This window comes from Convolutriloba macropyga, chromosome 12 (assembly GCF_964194025.1).
Source record: "Convolutriloba macropyga chromosome 12, txConMacr16.3, whole genome shotgun sequence".
In the NCBI taxonomy this organism is placed as follows: Eukaryota; Metazoa; Xenacoelomorpha; order Acoela; family Convolutidae; genus Convolutriloba; species Convolutriloba macropyga.
The window spans coordinates 49921218-49947156 of record NC_134479.1 but is presented as its reverse complement, the minus strand read 5'-3'; the positions used below and the strand labels follow the sequence as shown (position 1 = coordinate 49947156).

General features: G+C 36.7%; 2 protein-coding genes across 2 annotated transcripts in view; both read right to left on the bottom strand.

The window, feature by feature from the left end:
- LOC142350677 (uncharacterized) overlaps nt 1–25939 on the bottom strand; it is a 68827-nt gene that overhangs the window by 24763 nt on the left and 18125 nt on the right. The window lies entirely within an intron of this gene.
- Nucleotides 1243–24410, bottom strand: LOC142350678 (uncharacterized). The gene is given in 17 exon segments (XM_075402604.1): nt 1243–1887; nt 2444–2663; nt 3079–3213; nt 3592–4124; nt 4814–4959; nt 5078–5345; nt 7306–7514; nt 7869–8171; nt 10862–10978; nt 11210–11332; nt 11727–11864; nt 12123–13177; nt 13179–13684; nt 14092–14248; nt 18281–18410; nt 23064–23108; nt 23393–24410. Coding segments are annotated over 17 exon segments (4488 nt in total). The 5' UTR covers nt 23616–24410; the 3' UTR covers nt 1243–1707.

Below are 25939 nucleotides of genomic sequence, written 5' to 3'. Positions count from 1 at the left end.
GAGTTAGATTTAACAAAAGAGGGAAATTTTTCAATGAGCCGGTATAATTGAACATAAATTGACTGAAGTCGGACAAATTACTCTGACAAGTGCGGGGGGGGGGGGAGTTAATTTAGGGGTGTAGCTTAGAAATTTTATGGGTGCAAAACATGGACATCACAGGGGTTCGTACCCAAGACGTTCAGGATAGCAGTCCGACATCTAGCAGTCTGACCACTAAGCTACAATGACTTTGGGAATCAACCGCTTACAAGCATCTCTTTTACATTAGCAACAAGCCTCATTTCAGAATGAGAGCAGTCAAAATCTTTGACTAACTGGCGCGTGATCAAACGGCCTTAACAATCAAAGAAACCCGCAAAATGAATAAACCAAAATGAGAGCCATAAAAAGCCGCGCTATTGCTTTGCGGCTATTAATTAGACCCTCTAAAAAGCACAAGCATCAAGCACAACCTTGAAAACGCTTAATTGTCTGGGGAGCCATCGGGACATTAGAATTGCATCTCAATTTCTTCGTGTCCGGACAAAACAGTCCCAGACAAAACAGTCCCAGACAAAACAGTCCCGAATTGCAAAATATTCCCAGACAAAACAGTCCCAGACAAAATAGTCCCAAGAAACCAGACAAAACAGTCCCAGACAAAATAGTCCCAAATAAAATGTACCTAATGCCATTATACCCAATGTACTTTGAAAAGTTCGTTCAATAATCCGACAACAAATTAGCAGTAGCTATTACCCGTATGTTTTAACATACTTAATGGCCATGGCCATGCCTCAGCGGCCCGTGGGACTTGATATGAAACTATCACAACCGAACATGGGATTAAATTATCCGTCTTTTAAATCATACGTGTGAGAGCTGTTAAAATGGCCTTGGGACTATTTTGTCTGGGACTGTTTTGTCTGGTTTCTTGGGACTATTTTGTCTGGGACTGTTTTGTCTGGGAATATTTTGCTATTTGGGACTGTTTTGTCCGGGACTGTTTTGTCTGGGACTGTTTTGTCTGTTCACCCAATTTCTTTCCTGTCACCAATTTTTCATTCAGGCGAAAAATTAGGCTAATATAATTATCCAAACTTTGTTCGAGAGCAATTAAACAGAAGGCTCTAACAACCAATTCAATTTTTTCTCAGCAATTTCAATGCAGTTGAAAAACGGTTGGCAATAAATAGTCGTCTGGAAAAAAATACGCATATTCCAAAATGCACAGAATGATTGAAAAAGTTGTCACCAATATAACTGGGATTAGTTTTGAATTGAAAGAATAAATCTATGTATTATCTGATGTACAATTTTATCGACAGAGAAACATCAACGTACTCTTTACAATAATTCTGGGATTATGTTTGGGGTAAAACAAACAAACACTGCATGATTTATTTTGAGAAGGCCACAAACTCGGTCAGTATAAGTGCTGCAGTTTTCACAGTGCAGAATGACCAAATAAAAATTTTGAAGAGTTCTGAAATTTTCCGAAATGTGGCAGACAAGCAAACAATGAAAGACGGCATTTTCAGTCCCTCTGAATTCACCATGGTCAATAATAACATTTTAATGAAGGGGAGATAGGATGCTCTGAGAAGTAAACAGAAGAAAATTGTTTTTTTTTTCGTATTAGTTGGTCTTCATTTATCAATAATCAAATCTGCGTATAATTTTGTGACCGATTGAAATAAATAATGTTCATAAATCTTATTGATTCTAGTTTCCGTTGATAATAGCAAGCATTGCTTTCTTGTAATCTCCGCTTGTTTCTCCCTCGACCATTTTAGCCAACGATTCATTTGTAATCTGTTGGAAATTGTCTTTGATCTCTTTGAGGTCAACTTCTGCACGTGATATTATCACTCGCATTAGAACACTGTCGTTTGTACCAAGACCCTGCAAATAAACACAGATTTCGATGATCATACAAAATTGACAATAACTATTTTTGTTATAATCTTTAGTCCGGAATACAAATACATCAACCTTAGTTTTCGAATAATCAGTTTCACATGAATGTTTTAACTACTTTTAGGATTTCGCTCATTTCTGACATTTCTGGAAAGCATATGACCTCGTATATTACAGAAAATGTTCTATGACCTTCACACAGATTATGTCCACAAAATTTGTGATTCAAAGAACGCTAAAGTTTAAAATATTTTCAAAAATATCTGGAAAACATTGAAAATCCAGCTCCTTTTGGATAAATTTTTTGCTCAGCGAAGCAACCAGCTTCGAGCTATTATTACAACGAAGAACTAATCCTATTCACGAGTATAAATGATGAGCCTTTATGGTAAAAACTGAAACAAGAGCTTTGCGAACTAGATCAAACTTAAAATCATTGTAATAGAAAGTTTAGAAGACAAAACAGTAACTTTTAGAATTTTTTTGAAGAATAATTCAGATTCAATGAAAGCTTTAAACAGATGCCATATATACTACTGACCTTCATAGCCTTGTAGAGAGTATTTGCAAAATACTCCTGCCGATTTTTAATACACGCAACGATAGTCTTCAGTCCATTCTTGATATCTCCTGAGAATTCGGAACTCACAGACTCGCTCAAGTCTTTTCCAGCCACTGTTTTGTACTCTTCGAATACACACCGTAAATGAGCGTACGATCTCGTCGCCAGGATTTTCACGAATTCTTCTTCGTTTGTGCCTTTAGAGGAATAAAGTTTTCCAGCTCTTTTCTTTATTAATAGTTGCATTTTTTAAACGAAAAACGCGTTAAACATCGGTTTAATATTTCAAAAAAGGTTGGTTTCGGTATACTCCTTAATTGCTGCTAACTTCAACGTTTAACATTGTGTTAAAATGAGATCTCACCACAAGAAGCCAAAAATTAGTTAGACTAACTTGAGAAGATCTAACTTAAAATCTCGAGCTCACAAATTTAGTTATTAAACTCCAAATAAAACCCTGTTTGTAAAAAACCCTGCAATGGCAAAACCCTGTATGTCTTCCGACCTCGTAATTAGTTTCGGCAACTTCACGAAACCCGAACTATGCTTTAATCACAATTAAATAATTTTTGATCCTAGTCATTTATTTGGAAAAGATCTGTTTGTTCATTCCTAGTTTTCCCTCTCCACTGTCGTACAACACTTTGGCATCCTTTTTACACTTGGACCTGTCTATCTGTTCCGGTTCTGCATCTCTCGCAGCATTCATTAGAGATACCAGAAGCTTCTGGAATGTTCCCGAAGTGTCATCTTCACATAAGAAAAAATGGATTAGCAATTTTACAAACTTGAACAGTAAATATTTTTGTTTTTAACAACTCAAATGACCTTCATAAAAAAGCTAGCTGATGATAATGGCCGAATCAATTCAACACAAATTTGAACCATAGATAACTTCAAAACCAGCAAAGCAAGCACGTATTATTCGTTCCACTTGGCCAAAAATATTACCAGAAAACCAGCGTTTTTCATAACTGCCAGATACTTTCCGAGAAATTACGGACCCAAAACGCTAAACATAATTTTTTCACATTTTTCTCAAACTTTATTTATTCACCGTTATCTACAATTGACTTAAAGCTAATGTTAACGTATTTTAAGACATTGCTAATCGATTCTTCAACATTCCTTTTACATCTTTTTCCATCGATTTTGAAAAGAGCTTATCGTAAGCCTCTTTTATAGCCGAAATCTCTTCGTTCGTTCTAGTGCACAAAATCTCAATCAAACAATCATCATCTGTGCCGAATCCTTTCACCGCCTTTTTGATTTGCTGAGAGTCAAAATCAACGTTTGATTCCATTAAACCCAGAATAATCGTTTCCAATTTTCCAGACAGTTCGCTTTCTAAATCCTTCAGCAAATCTCGACCAAAAGCTGTTTTGAACTTTTCTTTAACTTCCTGACGTTGCGCATTGTCTCTCGCGCATACGACTTGTATAATTGCGTCTTCATCTGTTCCGAAACCTTTCATCGCTTTTCGCAACGTTTGTGCGTCTTTGTCAAGATCGACATTAGGGGCGGCTTTTATGACTGGCGTTTGGGTGTATTCCAGTTTGTATGGAGCAGCGTCGATCCATTCCGGTGGGTCGACTGGTTCAACTTCTGGTTCTTTGAAGTCCTTAGGGAGTTCACCCGCTATTATAGCAAGCAAAGCAGCCTTAAACACGTAAAAACTCCATTTAAGTTTGAGATTCTGTTTGACAGCTGATTACAATTTTGAGCAATAGAAAATTTTATTGCTTAAAAGCGTGTCCGGACAAAATAGTCTCAAATTGCAAAATATTTCCAGACAAAATAGTCCAAGAAAAGCAGACAAAACAGTCCCAGACAAAATAGTCCCGAAAAAAATCAAAACAATTGTAAACAATCTACGAACTCGTTAAGCATCTGAATGCATTGTTTATGAATAAGGATTAAAATAAAAACTTGTTTCCGGCAAAAACTATGCAATCAGCTTAATATTTGTTTGATGACTTATGCTTTGTTATTTGGTGTGCATATATAAATCTCTATGTTTTGTCGGGACTATTTTGTCTGGAACTGTTTTGTCTGGGAATATTTTAATATTCGGGACTGTTTTGTCTATTACCCGTCTAAAGGGTGAACTTAAGGAACCCTTCACTCAAAATCTTAGTCCGAACTCTGAAATCACTTCGGACAGTCACCCAACGTCACTTTGGACAGCTACCCAACCGACTAGTTCCAATGTAAACATTGTTTGAAAATTGTAGTAACAACAGCAGAGTTCCATTCCGAATGAAACAGAGCTTTTGATGTTCCGATAACTATATGGTAGGGGGGATAAATGCTCAAAATAAATTTCTAGTTCTGTAAAGATATTCGAACCTGAAAATCTCCGCCAGTGTCATCTTTTACCCACTCCTCCATAGTCTTGCTGTAGGCAGCCTGGAATGCTTCCTTGATCTGAGTCAAGTCTTTCTCACTTCGGCTAATTACTGCTCTTGCTAGAGTCTTGTCATCGGTTCCCAGGCCTACAAAACGACCAGAAAGTCAATTATTTAGGAAATAAACACTAAGATAGCCAGCTGACGACATTTGAGATATGATGACACTTTACACTTACTCAAATAGCAGTTACTTCAAACTCACCTTTCATACTTTTGTAAATGACCTCAGCAAAATATCCGGACCGGCCACAGACACACTTGATAATTGTCTTGAGCCCACTCTTAAAATTTCCCGACATTTCAGACGAAACTGATTCACTCAAATCTTTGTTGGCTAGCTTCTTGTACTCTTCGAACATGGCCTTCAAGTGTGCGAATGATCTGGTTGCAAGAACTAGGTTGAATTCTTCTTCGTCCGTTCCTAATTTCAGTTCTCCAGCATCAAGCAAGGCCTTTGCATCTCGCCGTACCTAAAAAAACAGTCCCAATGTGAATTTATATTGCTGACACTGACGTACTTTTTTTGTCTTATTTTAATAGCATCAACGTCAGGTGAAATAAAATACAGGGCCGGGTTCAACTAATAACGCTCTTTTTAGCTTTTTTATGCAACCCGCTACTGTCAGAGCTGAATGAAACAGCTACATTCCGACTATCGGGAGTTGAAGAGCCATGCAAGCGATAGTTAATAACAACTAGCAGGCCCGCAAAACCATAACCAGAAAATCATTTACACGAATAGAAGTAAAGGTTTCTTTTCTCACCAACTCGGGCTAGAATCCATGCCCCTCGTTTAACAGCCATAGGTCTCACAACTTAAACTATCTATGTATTGCACTTGTCTTTTGCCCTTTCCACAGCAAATTTCTAGATAATGGCGTTTGTGATTTGCTTGTTTTTGCTATACCGCAAGCTTAATCAGCGCAAAATCAGCGCATATTAGGAGCTTAAAAAAGCTAGTAAAGCGCGTCTCAAAACGCATTTATTACGTTAGGTTCCCTGATTAAGGACCCCTAAAACATGTTACGTTAGGAGGGCTGTGGACCATTGTGCTCAGTTGCGATTGAAATTTACTATAAAAAGGAGTATAAGACAAAACGGCTAAAACTACTTAAAACTTAGTTTCATAGCAATTTTAGCAATTTCATGGCAGTTTCTTAGCAATGAGAGCATTTGAGATCACGCAAAAAATCAAAAAGGAAAGCATGAAAAACTTAGTTGAAAGCAAGGAATGTTCTAGAATAGTGCAGAATCTGTACGGCTACAACTTTGCAAAAAAACACACGTTTACAATAAGAACTTAAAATTTAGTTAGGTAGCAATTAAAAACACGTAGTACCCAGGACAGTAAATGCTCCCTCTTGGCGAACATACTTTCAAGCCCTCTTAGCCTCGTGGTAACTGCACCTGACTAACAGTCTTTTGTCCCAGGTTCGGTTCTCACCCATCTACTTTGAGCCTTTTAGGTCATTGAACTCTCTCGATATGTTCGCTTAACCGTGCTGCTCAATGCGGCTCTTAAACATGCGCTTAAAGAGGCCCCTTAAACATGCAAAAATTTTGTCCGAATTTAGAGCTCACGCGTTTAATATATAGGATATGTTCCTGCGTAATCGCTGCGGAACAGCATTAGGCCACAGCGGCCTGTTCTCAGCTGCCTTTTTTATTATTCCCCACATTTCAGACTGTTCTTTTTATGAGCACCATTGCTCTTTTTTGGTGAGTATGGCCATTTTTTGTGTCTGAAACATTCACGTGGTACCATGATTGCAGCCAGCATTAGTCAGGCTATAGTCAACCTCAAGCTACGGTTAAGTAAGAGCTCATCCTCACACAGACAGCTTCACGGAGGCAGGGGATTGATCTCTCAATAATTGGCGTGAGAATCACACACCTTACCTCTCGGCTATCACGCCACAAGGAGCACGTAAGGAGTTCAAGGAGCAGTTCATGGAGCACGTATCAATTTCTTAACTTCTCGTAATAAATCAAAATCAAGGTAAGGACATGGCTATGAATCATTAAGACCCCAGTCCCGTGACGAACATCGTGAAAATCTTAGAAATCACAAATGTATCACACATATAAGTCATATGAGGTTTTATGAGGTACATTGGAGGAAATGGGGGAAATGAAAAAAATCTTAGGCACAACGAAGTACCTTCAAGCAAGTGTATAATACGAATCGATTATTTTCTGAAGATTACAAGATCGCAAACATAACCGACTAAACGTCGAAAGAATTGCTCTCGAACGACTAGTGGGAGCTCTAATCAATTGCAGCCTGCTTCAGTCGGGGGGGGGGGGGGAGGAGGAGTCCGCCTTTTATTTCTATCGTGAATCTCTTTCGATCAACGTTGACTACCACTATACAATTTAACGTACGCGAGTAAAAGAAAGCGACAGTCGAATAAGAAAAACTTCTCTAACCTGAGCTAAATTAATTTGTGGTCCCTCTTCTCTGACAGATGTGATCATAGAAACCATAAGGTTCTGGTAGTCTCCACTTGTGTCACTCTTCACGTCCTTTTCCATTGTAGTCTTGTATAATCTCTCGTACTCCTCTTTCATTGCATCAATTTCAGAATTCGTTCTCGAGCAGAGAATCTCGACTAGAGCGTCATCGTCAGTTCCCAGACCTTGAAACAAAAACTGTAAGTTCATCGCGAAGATTTTCAAGTGACGCAAGGGACTTATGTCGAAGAAATTGCTCTCGACGACAGCAAAGAATCGCATCAAAAGCAAAGAGGCAGGAACTATGTAGCGATTGATCACTTAGCGAAAAGCTCAATCAACGTTATCTTAACAAGTTTATAAAATATTTGAGAAAAGCTTTAATTAAATTTGCTCTTGGAAAAAAAAACATTGCAATCATCAGACTACCTACCATATTTGACCTTATTTGCTTGCAATTTCTTCTAATTTATGCAATATCGTTACAACCTATAGACAATCTTAGGAGCTCGCTATGCTCGAAAAAGCTCTAAACTAACCTTTGACCGCTCGTTTGATCTCGCTAGCGTCGTATTCAGCCTCTTTCCTCATCAAACCAACCATGAAGTTCTCAATATCTCCTGACAATTCACTCTTCAAATCTTCAATCAAATCGCGCCCATAGAGGGTCTTGAATTTAGACATGATCTCCTGTCGTTGTCTGTTGTTCCTCGTACAAAGAATCCCAATTATTGTGGATTCGTCTGTTCCCAATCCCTTCATTGCTTTTCGCAAGAACGTGGCGTCTTGTTCAGGGTCAAAATTTTCACGCTCTGTCACTGTTCCAGAGTACGTTTGGTGATCTGGGAACAAAAATATGCAGCTCAAACATAGTTGGAACTTGATTAACAAGCTGCCTAACGTCGGGCGAATTGCTCTGGAACGACTGGCGAGGCAACCAATTTATGAGGGGGCATATGAAAGAGAAACTTCTATAGTGCAATAACTTCTGTCCGCAATATTAGCCACTACACTATGTACAGTCATTGCTCACAATCTCTTTGCTTTGTGCAGCAGACTTACTTTCTGAATGTGGGCGATTCAAAACATACCCGGCAAATTGCCGGAAAATAGCCGCCGTTGAATCCAATAAGCATGATTGGGATTGAAAGAAAAGATGTTGAAAAAAAAAACAATTTTTTAAGTCCGATTTATTTTGATGGCATTTCGTAGTTGAACATACTTCTGTTTCTTAGAGAGAGGCTACAGGGGCTACTATCAAAACCAATAAGCATTAGAGATGTTAACTAAGACTTATAGAAACGACGTTCAAATAGGGGGCATCTAAAATTGGGCTTTATGTGTTTATCCCGTTTCTATTTCTTCAATTTTTTATACTGACTCTGTTCATTTTGAAATGCTTTGCTGAGCAACTGATGTTCAAAATCACTTTTAGCAGAATGAGAGAAGAGAGAAACTAGCCTGGAGAAGTCAAAAAGATTTCACGCAAAATGTTGAAAAAGCGGCAAAATGAGGTAAAGCAAAAATTTTTTTGTTCGAGGAAGTAAAAAAAACATAGCAGGACAAGTTCTGATGTACAATTCAAAGAAATTTCATTGACTAAACGAAAAAATAAACCTAAAGCGGACTATGAGTGAATTGGGAAAACCATTTCTAAAACAACCAGAGTGAATTGGGAAAACCATTTCTAAAAAAAATCAGAGTGAATTGGGCGAACCATTTCTAAAAAAACTAAAAATTAATCTCAAAATGCCGCATGTGGACAAAAAGCCACTAGCGAGAAATGGAAATTTGGTTGAAACAAAAAACTAGGACTAGAATGAACTATGAATGGATTGATTAAACCATTTAGGAAAAAAATCCAATCAAAAAATCGAAAAAACAGTAAAAAGCAAAGTGAAATTGCCGCATGTGAACAAAAAACCAGTAGCGAGAAAGCGTCTGTTCAAACACTGTTTTCGCACTCTACTTTAAAATTAGAGCGAAAAAATTTAACGCCGCAAAACCACTCGCTTTTTCGCTCAATTTCCTGTTTTGGCGTGACCAAAATCACTACTCCAATTTGACTTCAAAAATCATGAAACTGTGTGAACAGATCTTAAAAAAACATAGCCGGAAGAATTCCGGAAACGACTCGAAGTGGAAATCCATTTAAACGCCATCCAACTACTCATCAGACAAACGTGCCTCCACTAAATTATGATTATCTTGAATCAAAACAATAAAAAAAAGCAAAAATCAAATCAGTTAAAGTATGATAAAATCTGATCAAATTTGGTTATAAATTGAGATCCCCAAATTAATATCTCTGCCAAAATTACTTCATCAAGGCAACTATTACTTACTAAAACCACTTGTAATTTTTGAAAATACTTGAGGCCAAATTATGAAAAAACAACTTGCACAAAAAAAACTAGAAAAAGTTATAAATTTTTTAATATTACAAAAGCATAAAAATCCAAAGAAAAATTCCTTTCAGCCAATAGGGTATCCAGATGATCGCAAAATAATCGGCAAGTCATAATAGGCTAAGAAACTTGTCTAAAAAACAGAAAAAAAACGAAAGACTGCGAAAAATTGAGAAAAATAGTCCCGATTTTTGCCATTTTTTGTCATATTTTTCAGCAAAAAATAATTCAAATCCACAAAACTGTACCCAATTGTTTTACAAAACTTGCTCAAGTAGAAAAAACAATCGTAGTAAAAAAAACAATCGTTAAAAAATCAGCGAAATACATGAAAAACCTCCGAATTAGCATAAATTTCGTACGAATTTCGAGAAACCTTCAAACCACTACCAAAACCAGCCTAAAATGAAACAAAATCATAACCAAACCTCTTTACCAAAAAATTTTAAAAAAAACTGCTTTAAAATGCCGCACGCGAACAAAAAATTTCGCTCGCTTCCAGAATTTTTTTCACACCAAAATTTCTCGCTCTCTAGAAAATAGCGATATGAACAAAAACCACTCTCTTTTCGCTCCGCTCTTTACTTTTGTTCAGCGCCAAAATCACTCCAATTTTTTCACGCGTTTCATTTCCCGCTTCAAAAATCACACCAATAAAATTGATTAAAAAAAAGGACTTCTCCAATACTCCTCTTCGAGTCGTAAAAAAAAGACAGCGCCCCAATACAATTCAAATTCTTTGAATTGTAAAAAAAATAAGAGCGCTATAATAGCCGGCTGAGAAGATGAGGGCGGCTATTAACAATCACTCAAAGAAATCAAAAAGTCAAGAAAAAAAACGTTCAAGCAAAATTTTCGCATTAAAAAAGCCACACGTTTACAATAATTGCTTCACACTTCGTTCGAGAGCAATTAAAAATGACAATATTCAATTCATAAGCAAAATCTATGCACCGATATATCAAAATCGGTCGCATGAACTGATATATCATAGAGGAAAGTTCAAAACACAGCGTAAACGTAGTTCATTTTTGGCACTCATCAAATTAAGGCTTTGCTTCTTTCTCCAATTCGCGAGGCAACTTCAATTAACCTATTCAGTACTAATTAAAAAATCAACATACCCTGGTACTGTGAAGCATCGACCCATTCATCCGGTTCCATAGAAACACCCTCGTTCACTCCTGATTGGTCAGAAATGAGCGCCAATAGGGCTGCTCGGTAGTCACCAGATGTGTCACCTGGAACCATACGATTAAGATTTGCAAATTAGCGAACTTGTGAACTTAATTTTCTGTTTAAATAATCTGCCATCCAACTTTTTGTAATTTCCAAAAAAACTTCAGGCGTGATACTTTTCAACTGATAGAAGTTCTAAATCTTTTGCAAACGACATCAAACCCAGAAGCGATATCTAGCCAGTCCGTTATTTTACAAGATCGGAGAACTGAAATCTGATGAAGCCGAGTTACCTTTGATCATGTTTTCCAATGAGTCATTGTACTTTGTCTTGTAAGCTTCTTTAATCTCAACCATGTCCAACTCGCATCGTGACGTCACTATCCTCACCAGGTCAGAGTCTTTAGTCCCAATGCCTAAATCAAACCAAAACTCACAATATTTTTTTAACGATTTTTTAGTTACTTTTACCATTTTTGAACTGGAAAGAGCAAGTTAAAGAGCATTGCTGTTTCCGGCTTCATACATGACTCGAATAAAAATCGGCTTTATTCTCGGCTCTTTGAGCTTAGGGTATTTCTGCTTCCAAGTAACTTGAGCCCAGCCGCATTAATTAATTTTGCTTGCTAAAAATCATGATGAGAATGTGTCAGATTATTCACTTTTCGAGGTTTTTTAATTTCATTTCGCATTTCAAAATTTTTTCGAGATCAATGTTAAGCATGCAAATTTCAAAATCCTCCCGAATCTTTGTTTAACGTATCCCGAAAAATTCCAGTTCAGTTCCAGTCCACTTTTTATTAGTTCTACCTTTCATGGATTTATGTAGTTTCTCCGCAAAGTAAGTGCAGCGATCTTCGACAACAGCCACTAGTGTCTTCAACGACTTGCCAAAGTTGCCACTCATTTCTGACTTCAGTGCATCAACAATTGACTTGTTCGCCAAACCTGAAACGGGCAATTAAATTGCATTTTAAGAACTTACAAGGGGTGTGAAATGAAAAAAAAATTGAATAGATTTGTATAAAAGCGAAATATACCCACTTATAAAAAATCAAGTAAACTTTTTCATATAAACGACATAGTTTAAGCTATTTCTATTCAATTTTATCAATCTTTATCTCGTTTTTCATCTCATTCACTACAATTTCTTCATAAAATACAAGATCGGATTTTTCTTAAATCTTTTAATTTATAACGTCTAACCTTTATATTCTTTGAACACTACTCGCAAATGTGGTGGACTTCTAGCTGCAAAAATTGTAATAAAAGCTTCCTCATTCGTTCCCCATTTCGCTTCCCCAGCATCGTACAACACCTTCGCGTCCTCTTTCGCCTTCGTAACATCCACAGTTTGCGTAGTATCGCGTTTGGCATTTATCAGCGCTACCAACAGCTTTTTATAATTACCCGAAGTATCGCCAATAACGTCGTCCTCGAGTGACTTTTTAAACTTCGTTTTATAGATTTCTTTAATCGCCGTTTTCTCTTTATCGCCACGTGTACACAGGATCTCAACTAAGCAACTATCATCCGTTCCAAGACCTTTTGTCGCTTTTTTCAGCTCGCTGGCGTCATACTCGGCGACAGGCATCATCAAACCAGCAATTATATCTTCAAAATTGCCGCTCAGTTCATCTTTCAAATCCGCAACTAGATCTCGACCGAAGGCAGATTTGAACTTCAGAGCTATCGCCTGTCGTTGCTCATTTGCGCGGTAGCACAAAATATTAATGATGGCTTTTTCATCGGTGCCGAAACCTTTCATTGCTTTCCGAAGTGCTTTAGCGTCCGTTTCGGAATCGAAAGGTTGGATCCATTTTACAGTTCCGTGACACGGTTTGTCCGCAAACTCATCTGTGAAAACCGGCGGTTCCTTTGGAGCGGTTGGGTTCAGCCTTTCCATGACTGAGGGTTTCGTCTCTTTGGGTTTAACGGATGGCTTTCGTTTCTTTTCTGAAGGAGCAGGTTCTGGCGTGGGCGTTGGAGGAGGGGTCGGTTCTTTTTTGGGAATCGGTTTAGGCTTGACTGGTTTCTTTTTCCTCACAACTGGAGGTGGCGATGGCGCTGGTGTTGTGGGTTTGGGTTGTGGAGGTGGCTCTATCGGTTTAGGGGGCTTTTTCTTGGGTTTCATTGCCGGTTTTGGAATTGGCGGTCGGCATTTGATGACTGGAACTTTGAATACAGGATGACTAAGGAAATGTTTGAAGGTTTTTAGAAGCTCCTTAACAACTGCAGATTCTGACGGCAGTTCTTTCGCATTCTTCCACGAAAACGCAGATAATTTGTATGTCTCTATCTGTTGCAGATTGAATTATTTTATAACAATCTGTCGTCAGTGTAGTTTGCTGCTCTGTTGTGAACAGAATTCCTCGCTTAGCTCCAAAACATACACAGTGTCCAATCAACTTGAACAGAATATCCGACGCTTGACCCGACTCAAATATGTTGTCGTTTCTAACGTGCAGAATCGTATGCATCGATCCGGATTTGTTGAGGAAAATTCCAATTCCTCCATCTACGACTCGGCATGTATGAATGTCAAACTCGGTTCTCGTTGTTCGGAATAAGGACGCTACTAAGTTGGCATACACAGGTACTAGCTGCTGTTTGTTGATATGGACATTGGTAGCTAATGGATGTTCGTTTGGGGATTTGATAAATTTGAGCATCTGAACTAGAACCATTTTGGCACTCCTCTGAGCTGCATCGATGCTTTGTTCCATATTGGCCATGTTTACTCTGTAGTTTTTCAGTTGGCTATTGACCTGCAACAATTCCGAGATTTGCTAAACGAGGATTTCGAAAACAAAAACAAAGTTAGCGCAAAACGATAACTTTCTCCGGAAGAATCGGTATGGCGATTATTTAATACATGTAGTATTGTTGAAAATCAATTTTCTTCGCCCTATGTCAATTTAGGCACAATTATATTGAATAAAATTGAATTATGGCAAACATGATAAATTATGTCGAAACTTTCATTTAGAAACTCTCTGCGTCACGCAACATGAGTCACGCTGCTTGAAATCTGGACGAGGCGCGACTTAGTCGACTTAAATCAAATAGGCCAGTTGAAAAACAAAAAAAAGAGTAGATGCGTAAATTGTATGCGTAAACTTCTTCAGAGAGCATTTAATTTAACATGTTACTACATACGACTACATCAACGTACACTGTTGAACTGCTCTTCCAGCTTGAGCATAGTGATTCCATAATTGAGGGTGTCTCCATTGTCGTGGAAGAATGACATGTCATCCACCCCATAGTTGACCATGTCTTCCATGTACTCCATCTTGGCTCGGATCCTGTGTCTCTTCGCCAACAGATACCTGTCACACAATATTTACATTTACTATCAAAACAATTGACCATTATTTGTGGTTAATTAAGACAAAAATCGAAGTGCTATAAAAATGCTTCAAAAAATGAAAGAAGAGAGATATGACTATCAGGTGACCCGATAGGTCTCGAGGGCCATGGCCATGCCTTAGCAGCCCGTGTGACTTGATACGAAACTATCACAACCGAACATTGTTTAAAATAAGCTACTTTTTAGCGCTTCATCTCAACATTTTTTCTCAATTTTGCTGTTACTAATTGCAAACATAACCTGTCTTTCATTTAAAAACTCATAGATTTCTGCAATTGATTTCTACACCGACCGATTAGAATAAAAAAGCGAGTGTCGAGTTGGCCCAGCGGCGATCACAGTTGAATTCGACTAGAATTAGTGTCGAACCCACATTTTACGTGAAGAGTGAAATGCTTTAGGCTCATGTCTGAAGCCACTGCGCCACGGCTCGCTCAACAGAACTGTAGTAAGAATGTATTTGAATGACTGGCACTCTTACAAGACACGTATTAATGGTGGTATAGTATACGACAGAAGTTGTTGTGTTCATCAGCTGGTATATTTGTATTTACAAAACAGCTGCAGCGCTTATAAAGTTATGTCATTGTTAAAATAGAATAATCCGCTCAACAGAAGTTTTAACTAACCATAGTAGCATTACTTTTAACATTGCTAGAGTGCGAGGCCACATATATGAACCACTAAAAATAAATGGGGTTAAAATTCTTTTGTAGGCAAGTGAGCCGAGAGGGAGTGGCGACTGATTTGAGCCTAAAGCAACTCTGATTCACAATCCAAACCAGCCAACAGCCAGGTGGTTCGACCCTACTGGCTATCAACTAGTGAAAGCCACTCGGCCAAATCGACACTTATTTATTCCAAGTATCTCTTTATTTATTTCATGCCAAATTATTGATGGATGATTTATTTTCCACAAAAGCAGAGTTTTTGTGTTCATCGAACTCTGTGAACAAACATGAAGGAATTTTCCATTAATATGTTATCTTAAGGTCTAAGAAGAGGCGGAAAATCTCTAACCATTCAAAAACACAGGGAGCAGATTGCCGAGAAAATAGCAGCCGTTGACGTCACTAAACACCGTTGCGATTGAATCAGTTAGAAAGAAAAAGAAAAAGTGTCAAAAAGTGTCCTGAATTTTCAGTAGATTCGATAAGTGAAATCCTCCTCTAAATTGAAGAAAAAAAGCTTAATACTAACACCAGTTAGACTATACTCTAAGCAACCACGATAACTTAAGGCACTAAGTCTTAAAACATTGTCCTAGTGCCCGGGCTTGATTCGTGTATCCCGTTTCTTTGATTCCGCTTTTTGACCCTGAATGTGTTCGAGTAAACTTTCTGAGAATTCTAAATTTAGTTGAAATAGTAGTTGAGTTTAGTCAGAAGTTAAGGTGACAGAAGAAAAACGTGATCGAAAGGGTAAAATGAATTTTAAAAAATAGCAAGAAAAGTCCACATTTATAATCTGAAGAAATAAAAAAACCATCACTTGACCATCTATAACATCAGAGAAACAACTCTCAATAAAAATCAAAGCATATAACTGCACATACAGGAAAATTAACAAAAAACAACTCTCGATGAATATCAAACCAGATAAGGTTTGATCCTCACATACAGGAAAATGAACAAAAAAGTTTCATTCCTAATCAAGAAAACCAGTACTGCCATTAAATCCGATAAAACAACTAAATTACCATTGAGAAACCGCATAACCCAGCTTTGAATAAACCAACTGAGACAAAGTAGTAGGATAAAAACAAGAAAAATGTGGAAATGGAATTCCACTTTTCTCTTTGAAAGTGGCGCGAGGTTCATTACAAAACGTACAAAAATAACAATCATTTAATCACATCTAATTATCTGCCATAGGAAGCACAAATAGCCAGTCATACCTATCATTATTTCAAGTAAGCAAAAAACAACGGAAAAGGCGGGCAAACATCGAAAACTGAAGGCCATTTTATAAAAACAAGTAACAGATTCCATATCTCTGTTACCTCTAATTCAAAATTACTAAATACAATAGATCTATTGTGCCCAATAAGCCTCATTCGATGAGATGTGCCATTAATATTACCGAATGACAAGTACAAACAAAAAAATCTACTATTGTATTAAAGCAAACAGCGTCAGTGAGAAATATGATTAAAAGAAAACCGCAAAATTCAAATGAAATGATCAATATCCGAAAAAGCCGAAAAGAAAATTTCAATGTTATTTAGTGATGACAAAAGAAACAAATGAACAGCGAAAACGGTTGACAAGAGTTGAAGAACCTAAAGCAATTAACTTTTGCCTCATTAGAAAGCCAATGAGTCATGTCAGTATTGCACACAAGCAAAAAAAAACAACAAATGAGGGTCGAACTCAAATAAATCACTACGCCTTTGAAAACAAATAACGTTTAAGTCATAAAAACAATTACCTACCAACTGAAATACCTTAAAGAATTCATTACAAGTCCAGTGAGACGTGTCATTATTGAGCTGTTATTATTTTGCGAGAGGGTACAATTTTTTGACAAACTCACAAACTCGAAGTCAAAATCCATTAACTGCACATTGACGTGTGAAATCAGTTTTCCTACTCCAAAATACTCGTTTTTTCGCTCTCTTTACTACTCTAGCGTGAATAAAATACTAAGAAAAAATTCCAAATTAGCGTGAAAATCATAGTAATTACCAGAAACATTTAATCGACTGTCAAAACAAGCCTAAAATTATTACAATTTATACAATGTCATAATCAAACCTCTAAACCAAAAAAACAGCCGAAAGAATTTCGGAAACAAATAGGAGGAAAAAATTGACCACCCTAACTGATAATGATTATCCTACCTCAATAACACTAATCACTTTGGATCGATAACATGAAAATGAACATGAGATTGAACAATGAAATCATCTGACCACGAGATGATAAAGCATCTGACAAAAATTTCTTTATAGGTTGAAACTCCAAAACACCTATTGTCAAAAGAACACGCGACACGTTTAGTTTTCATTCATTTAACGACATTCAGTTATCTGCGATCTCAAAAACAAAGTAAAAGAAAGAAAATTTTTTATTAAATGCTGAGATTTTACCGATTCACATTTTGATTATGAATCTGTATAACTTATTGCTGCTTCTATTAGCTGTTCTTAAATAACCTTCCATTAGACTGACACACACTAACCTGAACTTATCTCTTTGAATTAAATATAGTATTGAAATTCTCGGAAAACAACAGACAGGTCATAATAGGCTAAGAAGGTTTTCTTCTAAAAACTCCTAAAGTCATAAGCGTCCATTAAAATCCCACACAAAGCAGTAAAACAAAACGCGAAAAATTGCTTAAATTCGCCTAAAACATGCAAATTAATACAAAATTCACATTAATTATAAGAAACCTTCAAACCACTATCAAATGAACCCTAAAAATAATAAAACATCATAATCAAACTTCTAAACCAAAAACAAATTACGAAAAAAACAAATTACGAAAGATTACGAAAATTTCTTTTACACCTCAATTTCCCGCTCTCTCGAAAACAGCGTTAAGAACAAAAAAAACACTCTCTTTCCGCTCCACTCATCAATTTTATTCAGCACCCAAACAACTCCACAAATTTTCACGCATTTCATTTCCTTCTCCAAAATTTACTTCAATAAAAGTGATTAGCAAAAAGAACTTCTCCAATACTCCTATTGGAGTCGTAAAATTTAAACTGCTCTAAAAAATTGAATGTTAAAAAACTTTTCTGGCTGATTAAATTTTTTTTCAAGCTCTCTGTGAAAAAAGAGCGGTGTGAAAAAAAAACACGTTTCGCTCAACTCTTCAATTTTGTTCAGCACAAAAACCAATTCAAATTTTTCACGCGTTTCGTTTTTTGCTTAGTGAAAGGAAACGTTTCCGAAACTCCAGTCGTAAAAAAAGACAGCGCACCAAGGGGGAAAATTGCAATTCTTACAATAATTCATCTGTGGCTCTTTCCTCGACGTACCTGGCTCTTTCCTCGGCATCCTCCAATTTGTCCCAAAACTTCCCACTTTTGTCACTCAATTCCTCACACGCTCTTTCGCCTTTTTCCACTAATTGGGCTATTACATCCGCAATTACATCTGCACTAGCTCCTGTAAACAAATATTTTATTTATAGATATTTCCAGGCATCTGTTCTTCACGTCTCTCGACTCTGCAGAAAAAAAAACGAAATAGAAAAGTCATTCCTTTTCAAAATGAAAAACTTCCATAACAGTCTTTTCTAGGTTTCTATGATGTCATGTTCAACAAGGCTAAAAAGCGAGTGTTACTATTGAAGTGAACCTAAAATATCTCGGAAGCGTCAATTTTGTACAGCACATCAAAAATTAATGCTCTATTCTTATAAACTAATGTCAATTAATTTTTCACAAGGTCTTTACCAAGTTACTATCATGAGACTAGCTCAACAGGTTATAACGATGGAGTAGGTTATGCAGTCAGAATTGCCTATTTCCATATCTTGATAGTGAAAAGCTTGAATATTGATTTTGATCCATTCTCTCAATTTCTATGAGTGCAGAAGACTTGAAACTTTTGTGAAGCTATGTCAGCCAAACATTTGCGGCGAAGCTATAGGGCAGCTGGTAGGACACAAAATCCAATCCCTTAAACATTCCCGGTGTTTGTTATTTGCTTCCATATTTAAAAATTAAGTCTTTATTACATCAAGACCTCTAAAGTCTATGCTTTAAAGTAAAGACTACTTAATCAAAAAAATTCCATGAAAATGGACAATAACGACAGGAACAGAGCTCGGTTTAAAAACTCGACCCGCCCTCGTTTTGCTTGAAATTATAAGCAATTTCAGCACACTCAGCACTTCCTGGACTGTTAAAGTTAGTTTAGAGACTGCACCCACCTTAATGCTTTCCAGTTTATCGCTTATAAAAATCGAACTATAAAAAAGTGTGTACATCGCACATTTTCATTTCATTACTGGAATTACTAGACCAACAGAACCAGAATAATACCTACAGACTTGGGAGAACTCAGAAAATTTCATTTCTTGAGCAAACTGGTAATATGCAAAAAGAAATTCACCTAAATCAACACAGTTGGTTTTGCTGTTTTTATACGCAAGAAACAGGCGTGAAAATATTCGATGGACAATTTTAAATACACTTTACAAATTATATCACCAATCTTCGCCCGCGGATAAAAAACTCCAACTCCACCCTTAGTTCAAATTTTTGTTAATTGCTCAAAAACCAAATTGGAAAACATCGGCTTCTTGACGCTGGGATATCTTATAAAACCGCTCATCGAGCAATTTCAAAAGGTTTAACGGAATTCATACATTTAAAAGCATGGCTTCGCCACTAGCTAGCTGCTTAGGGTGGCTAGCTTAATATTAATTGATAGAGTGCGGACCTCCACGCGTCTCGAGAGTGCTGGATTACGGGGTGGTGGACAAGGGGAGGAAGGCAGTGGAGAATTTCGGTGAACCACATACAGTGACCAGTACAGAGGAATTTCTCAGCTACTTAAAACCTTCCGGACTTTACTTGTTCATAGCGTTTCTGAGAGAAAAAAAATCAACAGGTCAGACGACAAAAACCCAGTCGAAAAGTCGGTAGTACAAAAAATCGCATTAAGACCAGCTGGACTAATATAATTTTACATAAATCGTTTCTGAGCAATTAATAACCAAATTCATCAGTTTCTCTTAAATCCTTCGGCGATGCAATTTTGTCCTTCACAGTATTAACTTACAGATAGATAAAATTTCAAATAGAATAGATTTAGGTTGATGGCATGCCATCATTAAGCGGTGACCACTTTCACTTGTGTAAAACGAAATGTTTCGCAAAAGCCAATTAGTTAGCAAACACAAAGTAAAGTGCCTCAGTCACCAAGAAGACAATGCTAGATTGTATGCCAAAAATGATTGACAATGCTAAAAATCTTGTCTCAATAATTTCCAAATTTAGCCAAAAACCATTAAAACACAATTAAACATAGCCGGCAAATTGTCGGAAAATAGCCACCGCTGACCCTATTGGAGCACATTTGGATTGAAACAGAACAAGAAAACATACCCGCAGATTGCCGGAAAATAGCCGCCTGTTGATTCCCATAACTCTATTGGGATTGAAAGAAAAGAAAATATCAACAGAAATTGATTTTTGTATAAAACATTTTTAAGTGCGATTTATTTTGATGTCATTTCGTAATTGAGCATACTCCTGTCTCGCGGTGAGAGGCTACAGGGTCTAGTAAGAATACCAATAAGCATTATAGATAGTAACTAAAACTTATGAGAACAAAGTTCAAGTACCGGGCAACCAAAAATGGGCTTTATGGGTTTATCCCGTTTCTATTTCTGACTTTGATTTTTTTATACTGACTCTATTCATTTTGAATTGCTTTGCTGATGAGCTGCTGTTTAAAAGGACTTTGAGCAGAATGCCAGAAGAGTGAAACTAGCCTAGAGAAGTCAAAAAGATTTCACACAAAATTTCGAAAAAGGGGCAAAATGGGTAAAGCGAAAAAAGTTCGACGAAGTAAAAAAAAGGAGCGCTATAATAGCCGGCTGAGAAGATGAGGGCGGCTATTAAAAAATAAGAGACAGAAATTGACAAGAGTTTTTCTAACCGAGTGTCAAAAGGTCTTATTTGGTGTACAAATTCTGCAAATTCGGTTATGTTCTAAAATTAAACTTAATTCAGCTTCTAGACTAAACGCTATTAAGCAAAATATTCATGCAAAATAGCAATCGCGTTAATGAACTTTCATAACCTAATAGACTATGGCTTAATGATCGGGCTTTATTTGTCTATCCCTTTACTTTGGTTTAGCTCTTTTGACTGACCGTATTCACTACATTAGGTAATTCAATGAGTGAAAGAAGTTAAAATCCATTCCCTTGAAACAGCTAGTGAGGTAAGTCAGAAGTCAAACGTGAAAAACGTGACTTATGTAAAACGAAAAACGTGATCAAAGCGAACTTTAAAAAAACATAGCTGGCAGATTACTGGAAAATAGCCGCAATAGCTTCGTAGATCTGCAGTCTCAAAAAAAAAACAGTAAAAAGGCAGATAAAAAAATAAGTCTGTTCAGTGAAGGCTCATATGTAATATTTTGATTAATAATCTGTATAAAATTTTACTGCCTTTATTAGCTTCTCTCAAATAACCTTCATTTACAGTGACACTCAACCATGACATCTCTTTCAATTAAAGTAAACAAAAGTCAATTTTAAAGTCAGTAAGCCATTTTTGAGAGTGGGGTAAGTCAAGTGTGACCAATAACTTAATCACGCGAATGAACTAAACACAGCCGGCAGATTGCCGGAATAACTGCCATAGAATAGACTTGCGTGCCGTGTAATAGAGATAGAAACAGATAAAGATTAAATTGAAAATCGACGCCGCTCAAAAAGCTAGGTAAAAAAAAACATTCAGCAATAAAATTAAAAAGATTGTAAAAATTCAATACGCAGAAGCCTTTATTAGGGACCTTTACTGCACGTATGAAATCCTTTGACCTTAAACTAATTCAGATTAAACTTAAGTTTTAAAGTGCAAAAGTCATTTTATCGAGTGAGGTAAGTCACGTATGATCAAAATCTAATCACGCAAATAACCTAAAATCTTTCGCAAAAGCGAGTGAGAAATGACGTCATGTGCGCAAACGCCGTTAGTGAGAAGAAAAAGTCATTCAGAAAATTTGACTAATACAACTTTGCTGTGTGAACAAATGTAAGTACGAAAGAGCGTCAGACGACGAAACAAAAAACCAAGAGCACCGAAATATAGCTCCGCTCAGCTTACAGCTTCGCAGCTATAAAAACTCGCTCCACTAATAGCGAAAAATGACGTTACGCACGCACTTCAGTTGAAATTGCATGAACGAATGAGCAAAAAGCAGATTTGAAGTGGTTGTGACGTCATATGGTCGTAACAAAAATCTTGACGAAATAAAAAAAAACCAAGAGAAGGCCAATAATAGCCCCAGCTTTTGCTGTGCGGCTATTAAAAAGGAGCGCACCTAAACAATAGCCGCTGAGAGGCTGACGGCTGCTATTAATATGCAAAGAACAAGAACCCCAAAAAATGCGCATAATTTATTTCAGTGAAAACTGCCATGTCCAGTCCTCACGTGACACTTCATAGTATGAACACCTATATAATAGCCTTTATTTAAGAGTTGATCCCGAAAAAGTTCAGCGAGAAGCACAAAATGAGAATAATTAGGCAACAAACAGAAAAGTCGACAAATTTTGCTACAACCAACTCAAAATGAAAATCAGTCGAAACGAAAGGCCACCAAAACTGCTAGAGAAACTAATTCCAACCACACGTCTCCCCAAATGTGATGAAAATTGAAGAACAAAACTGCAAAAAAACTTCAAAGGCAAAATGACAATAGCTGAAATTGAATCTAAACGTCTAATACTTTTGAGAATCACTTTTTACGGAAAAATGGAGTTGAAACTAAAAACGCAGCTCAGCGAAAACTTAAACAATTTTTTGTGCAACTGTTTTTTTAATCAGATTATTAAGCAACTGTTTTTTTACTGTTTTTAGCAAATCAGACTCCGCTAGAGAGCAAAGTAAACAACTCGCGTTGATAAAAGAGGAATAGAAAAAAAACTAAAGAGCAAATAGGCCATCCGGTTCCAAGTAAATAACCGTAGGTTATGAGCATATACAGCTTGCTTCAACTGGAATTGCTTCAACTGCAATTTTCTTTAATCTATTGAAAACAAGTTTCATCTCGAAGGCAAGGAATAAAGCTTACCTGTTGGCATGGCTTTAAGCCAAGGATCATCAGCTGATTCGTCTCCTGGGTTTAGACAATTTTATTCTCGCCCCTTGCTTATAATTTTTAATTAGCTCAATAACACTATAGCTCTCCAAGACGATAGCCGTACAAAAAGCTAAAGAACCTTATACTGTAATCATGGACAGTCTACATTTTTGGGAGATGTTATCCCGACGACCCGATTAAACGAAAATGCGTAATCAAAATGAAAGAAAATAATAACAATAACAGCTCTATGCTATTATTCAAAATTGTACCAAGAAAAACAAAAAAAATTAGCAAAGGGAAAGCATAAAACTATCGACCAATCATATCATCCGTCGAAGGAGCCCATACATCGCCATGTTTCGGTCCTTTAGACGAAGATGCCAACTGCAAAGTTCCACTCGTGTCTTCCAAATCACTATCGGTTAATTGCAACGTCGGTTTAGCTGTCGATGACAAACTAAGTTCATCTTCTGCTAATATTTCATCCGTGATTCGTTTTAGAAGCGATAACTTCGTTCGACTTCGCTCAGATAACGTCATATTCGATCAGTTATAAGCTGCTCGATTTCGTAACTAAATTTCGTAGTCAAACTTGAATAGCTCCCATTTGACAGCGTTTGAGTTCCAAACAAAAGCCCGGAATAAATCTGGACCGTTTTTCTTTTCAGTAATTGTCAATTAATAATTGATTTGTTCAGAAATTTTAAAATAAAAAGTTTTCAACGAAACTATCAACATTCACACGATCGAAATCTCCAAAGCATAAATAGCAAATTTGTAATCAACACAACTGCTTCAAATGCATTTTGGCCATGGTTTAAACGCAGTGTGCATAGATTAATTTAAGCATAAATATAAGCACACAATTATATAAAAACGCACGTTTTTTTAGTTTAGAAAAAGAAAGCACCGCATATTATACAAATGTATTTGAGCACCTTTACAGTTACAAGGGGAGGTGAATTATAAACAATACGCGTCAAAATGGATTTGAATCTGATGACAACTTTTGTTTCACATGCATTGTTTTATGATCTCAGATATTAAAACCATTCTGTATGCTCAGAGCACATTTTAAAGTCGTTGCGCAGACCTGTTTGATAAGATACGACTCACTCCACAGAAAAACAACAGCACTCATTTAAAACTATTGTTAGGCTGTTTCGAGACGAACAAAATACAGCCTCGAAGATTTTTCATGTTTGACTGTTCTGTTTCTTGTCGTTATATTCAACTTTTGCTGAACAAAAATGGCATAAAACATAGCCGCCAATAGCTGCAAAAGAATAGACCTGCATGCCTTATAGTAGATTGGGAAAACCATTAAGAGAAAAATCCGATCCAAAAAATTGAAAAAACAGTAAAAACAGTAAAACATACCCGGCAGATTGCCGGAAAATAGCCGCCGTTGATTCCAATAAGCATGATTGGGATTGAAATAACAGAAGATTTGAAAAAAAAAAGATTTTTGTGCAAAAACATTTTTTAAGTCCGATTTATTTTGATGGCATTTCGTGGTTGTACTTCTGTTTTAGAGAGAGGCTACAGGGGCTACTATCAATACCAATAAGCATTAGAGATGGTAACTAAGACTTATAGGAACGACGTTCAATTAGCGGGCATCTAAAATTGGGCTTTATGGGTTTATCCCGTTTCTACTTCTGACTTCAATTTTTTATACTGACTCTGTTCATTTTGAATTGCTTTGCTGAGCAACTGATGTTCAAAATCACTTTTAGCAGAATGAGAGAAGAGAGAAACTAGCCTAGAGAAGTCAAAAAGATTTCACGCAAAATGTTGAAAAGGCGGCAAAGTGAGGTAAAGCGAAACATTTTTTTATTCGACGAAGTAAAAAAACATAGCAGGACAAGTCCTGACGTACAATTCAAAGAATTTTCATTGACTAAACAGAAAAACTAGACCTAGAATGGACTATGAGTGAATTGAAAAAACCATTTTTAAAAAAAAATCAGATCAAAAAAATGAAAAAAAAAACAGAAAATCAATGTCAAAATGCTGCATGTGAACAAAAAACCACTAGCAAGAAATGACAATTTAATTCAAACAAAAAACTAGGTCTAGAATGAGCTGTGAATGGATTGGGAAAACCATTTAGAAAAAAATCCGGTGCAAAAAATCGAAAAAACAGTAAAAATCAGAGTGAAATTGCCGCATGTGAACAAAAAACCACTACCGAGAAACCGAATTTTTGTTCAAACACCGTTTTCTCACTCTACTTTAAAATGAGAGCGAAAAAGATTCACGCCGCAAAACCACTCGCTTTTTCGCTCCACTTCCTGTTTCGGCGTGACCAAAATCACTACTCCAATTTGACTTCAAAAATCATGAAAATGTGTGAGCAGATCTTAAAAAAAAAAAAAACAGCGCCCCAATACAATTCAAATTCTTTGAATTGTAAAAAAAAATAGGAGCGCTATAATAGCCGGCTGAGAAGATGAGGGCGGCTATTAAAAACAAAGAAAAATTGCTGCATGTGAACAAAAAATCACTAGTGAGAAAGCAAATTTTTGTTCAAACACCGTTTTCTCCATTTACTTTAAAATTAGAGTAAAAAAATTTCACGCCGCAAAACCACTCGCTTTTTCACTCCATTTCCTGTTTCGGCGTGACCAAAATCAACACTCCGATTCGACTTCAAAAATCATGAAAATTTGTGAACAGATCTTAAAAAAAGACAGCGCCCCAATACAATTAAAATTCTTTGAATTGTAAAAACCACGATGTCTCCAATAATAACCGCTAACACTTCGCGGCTATTAATAATAGACAAAGAAAAGTAAACAAGAAGCCACAATTATTTTCGCTTGCATTAATAAAATTTTAGGAAAGAGTGAAACATCAAA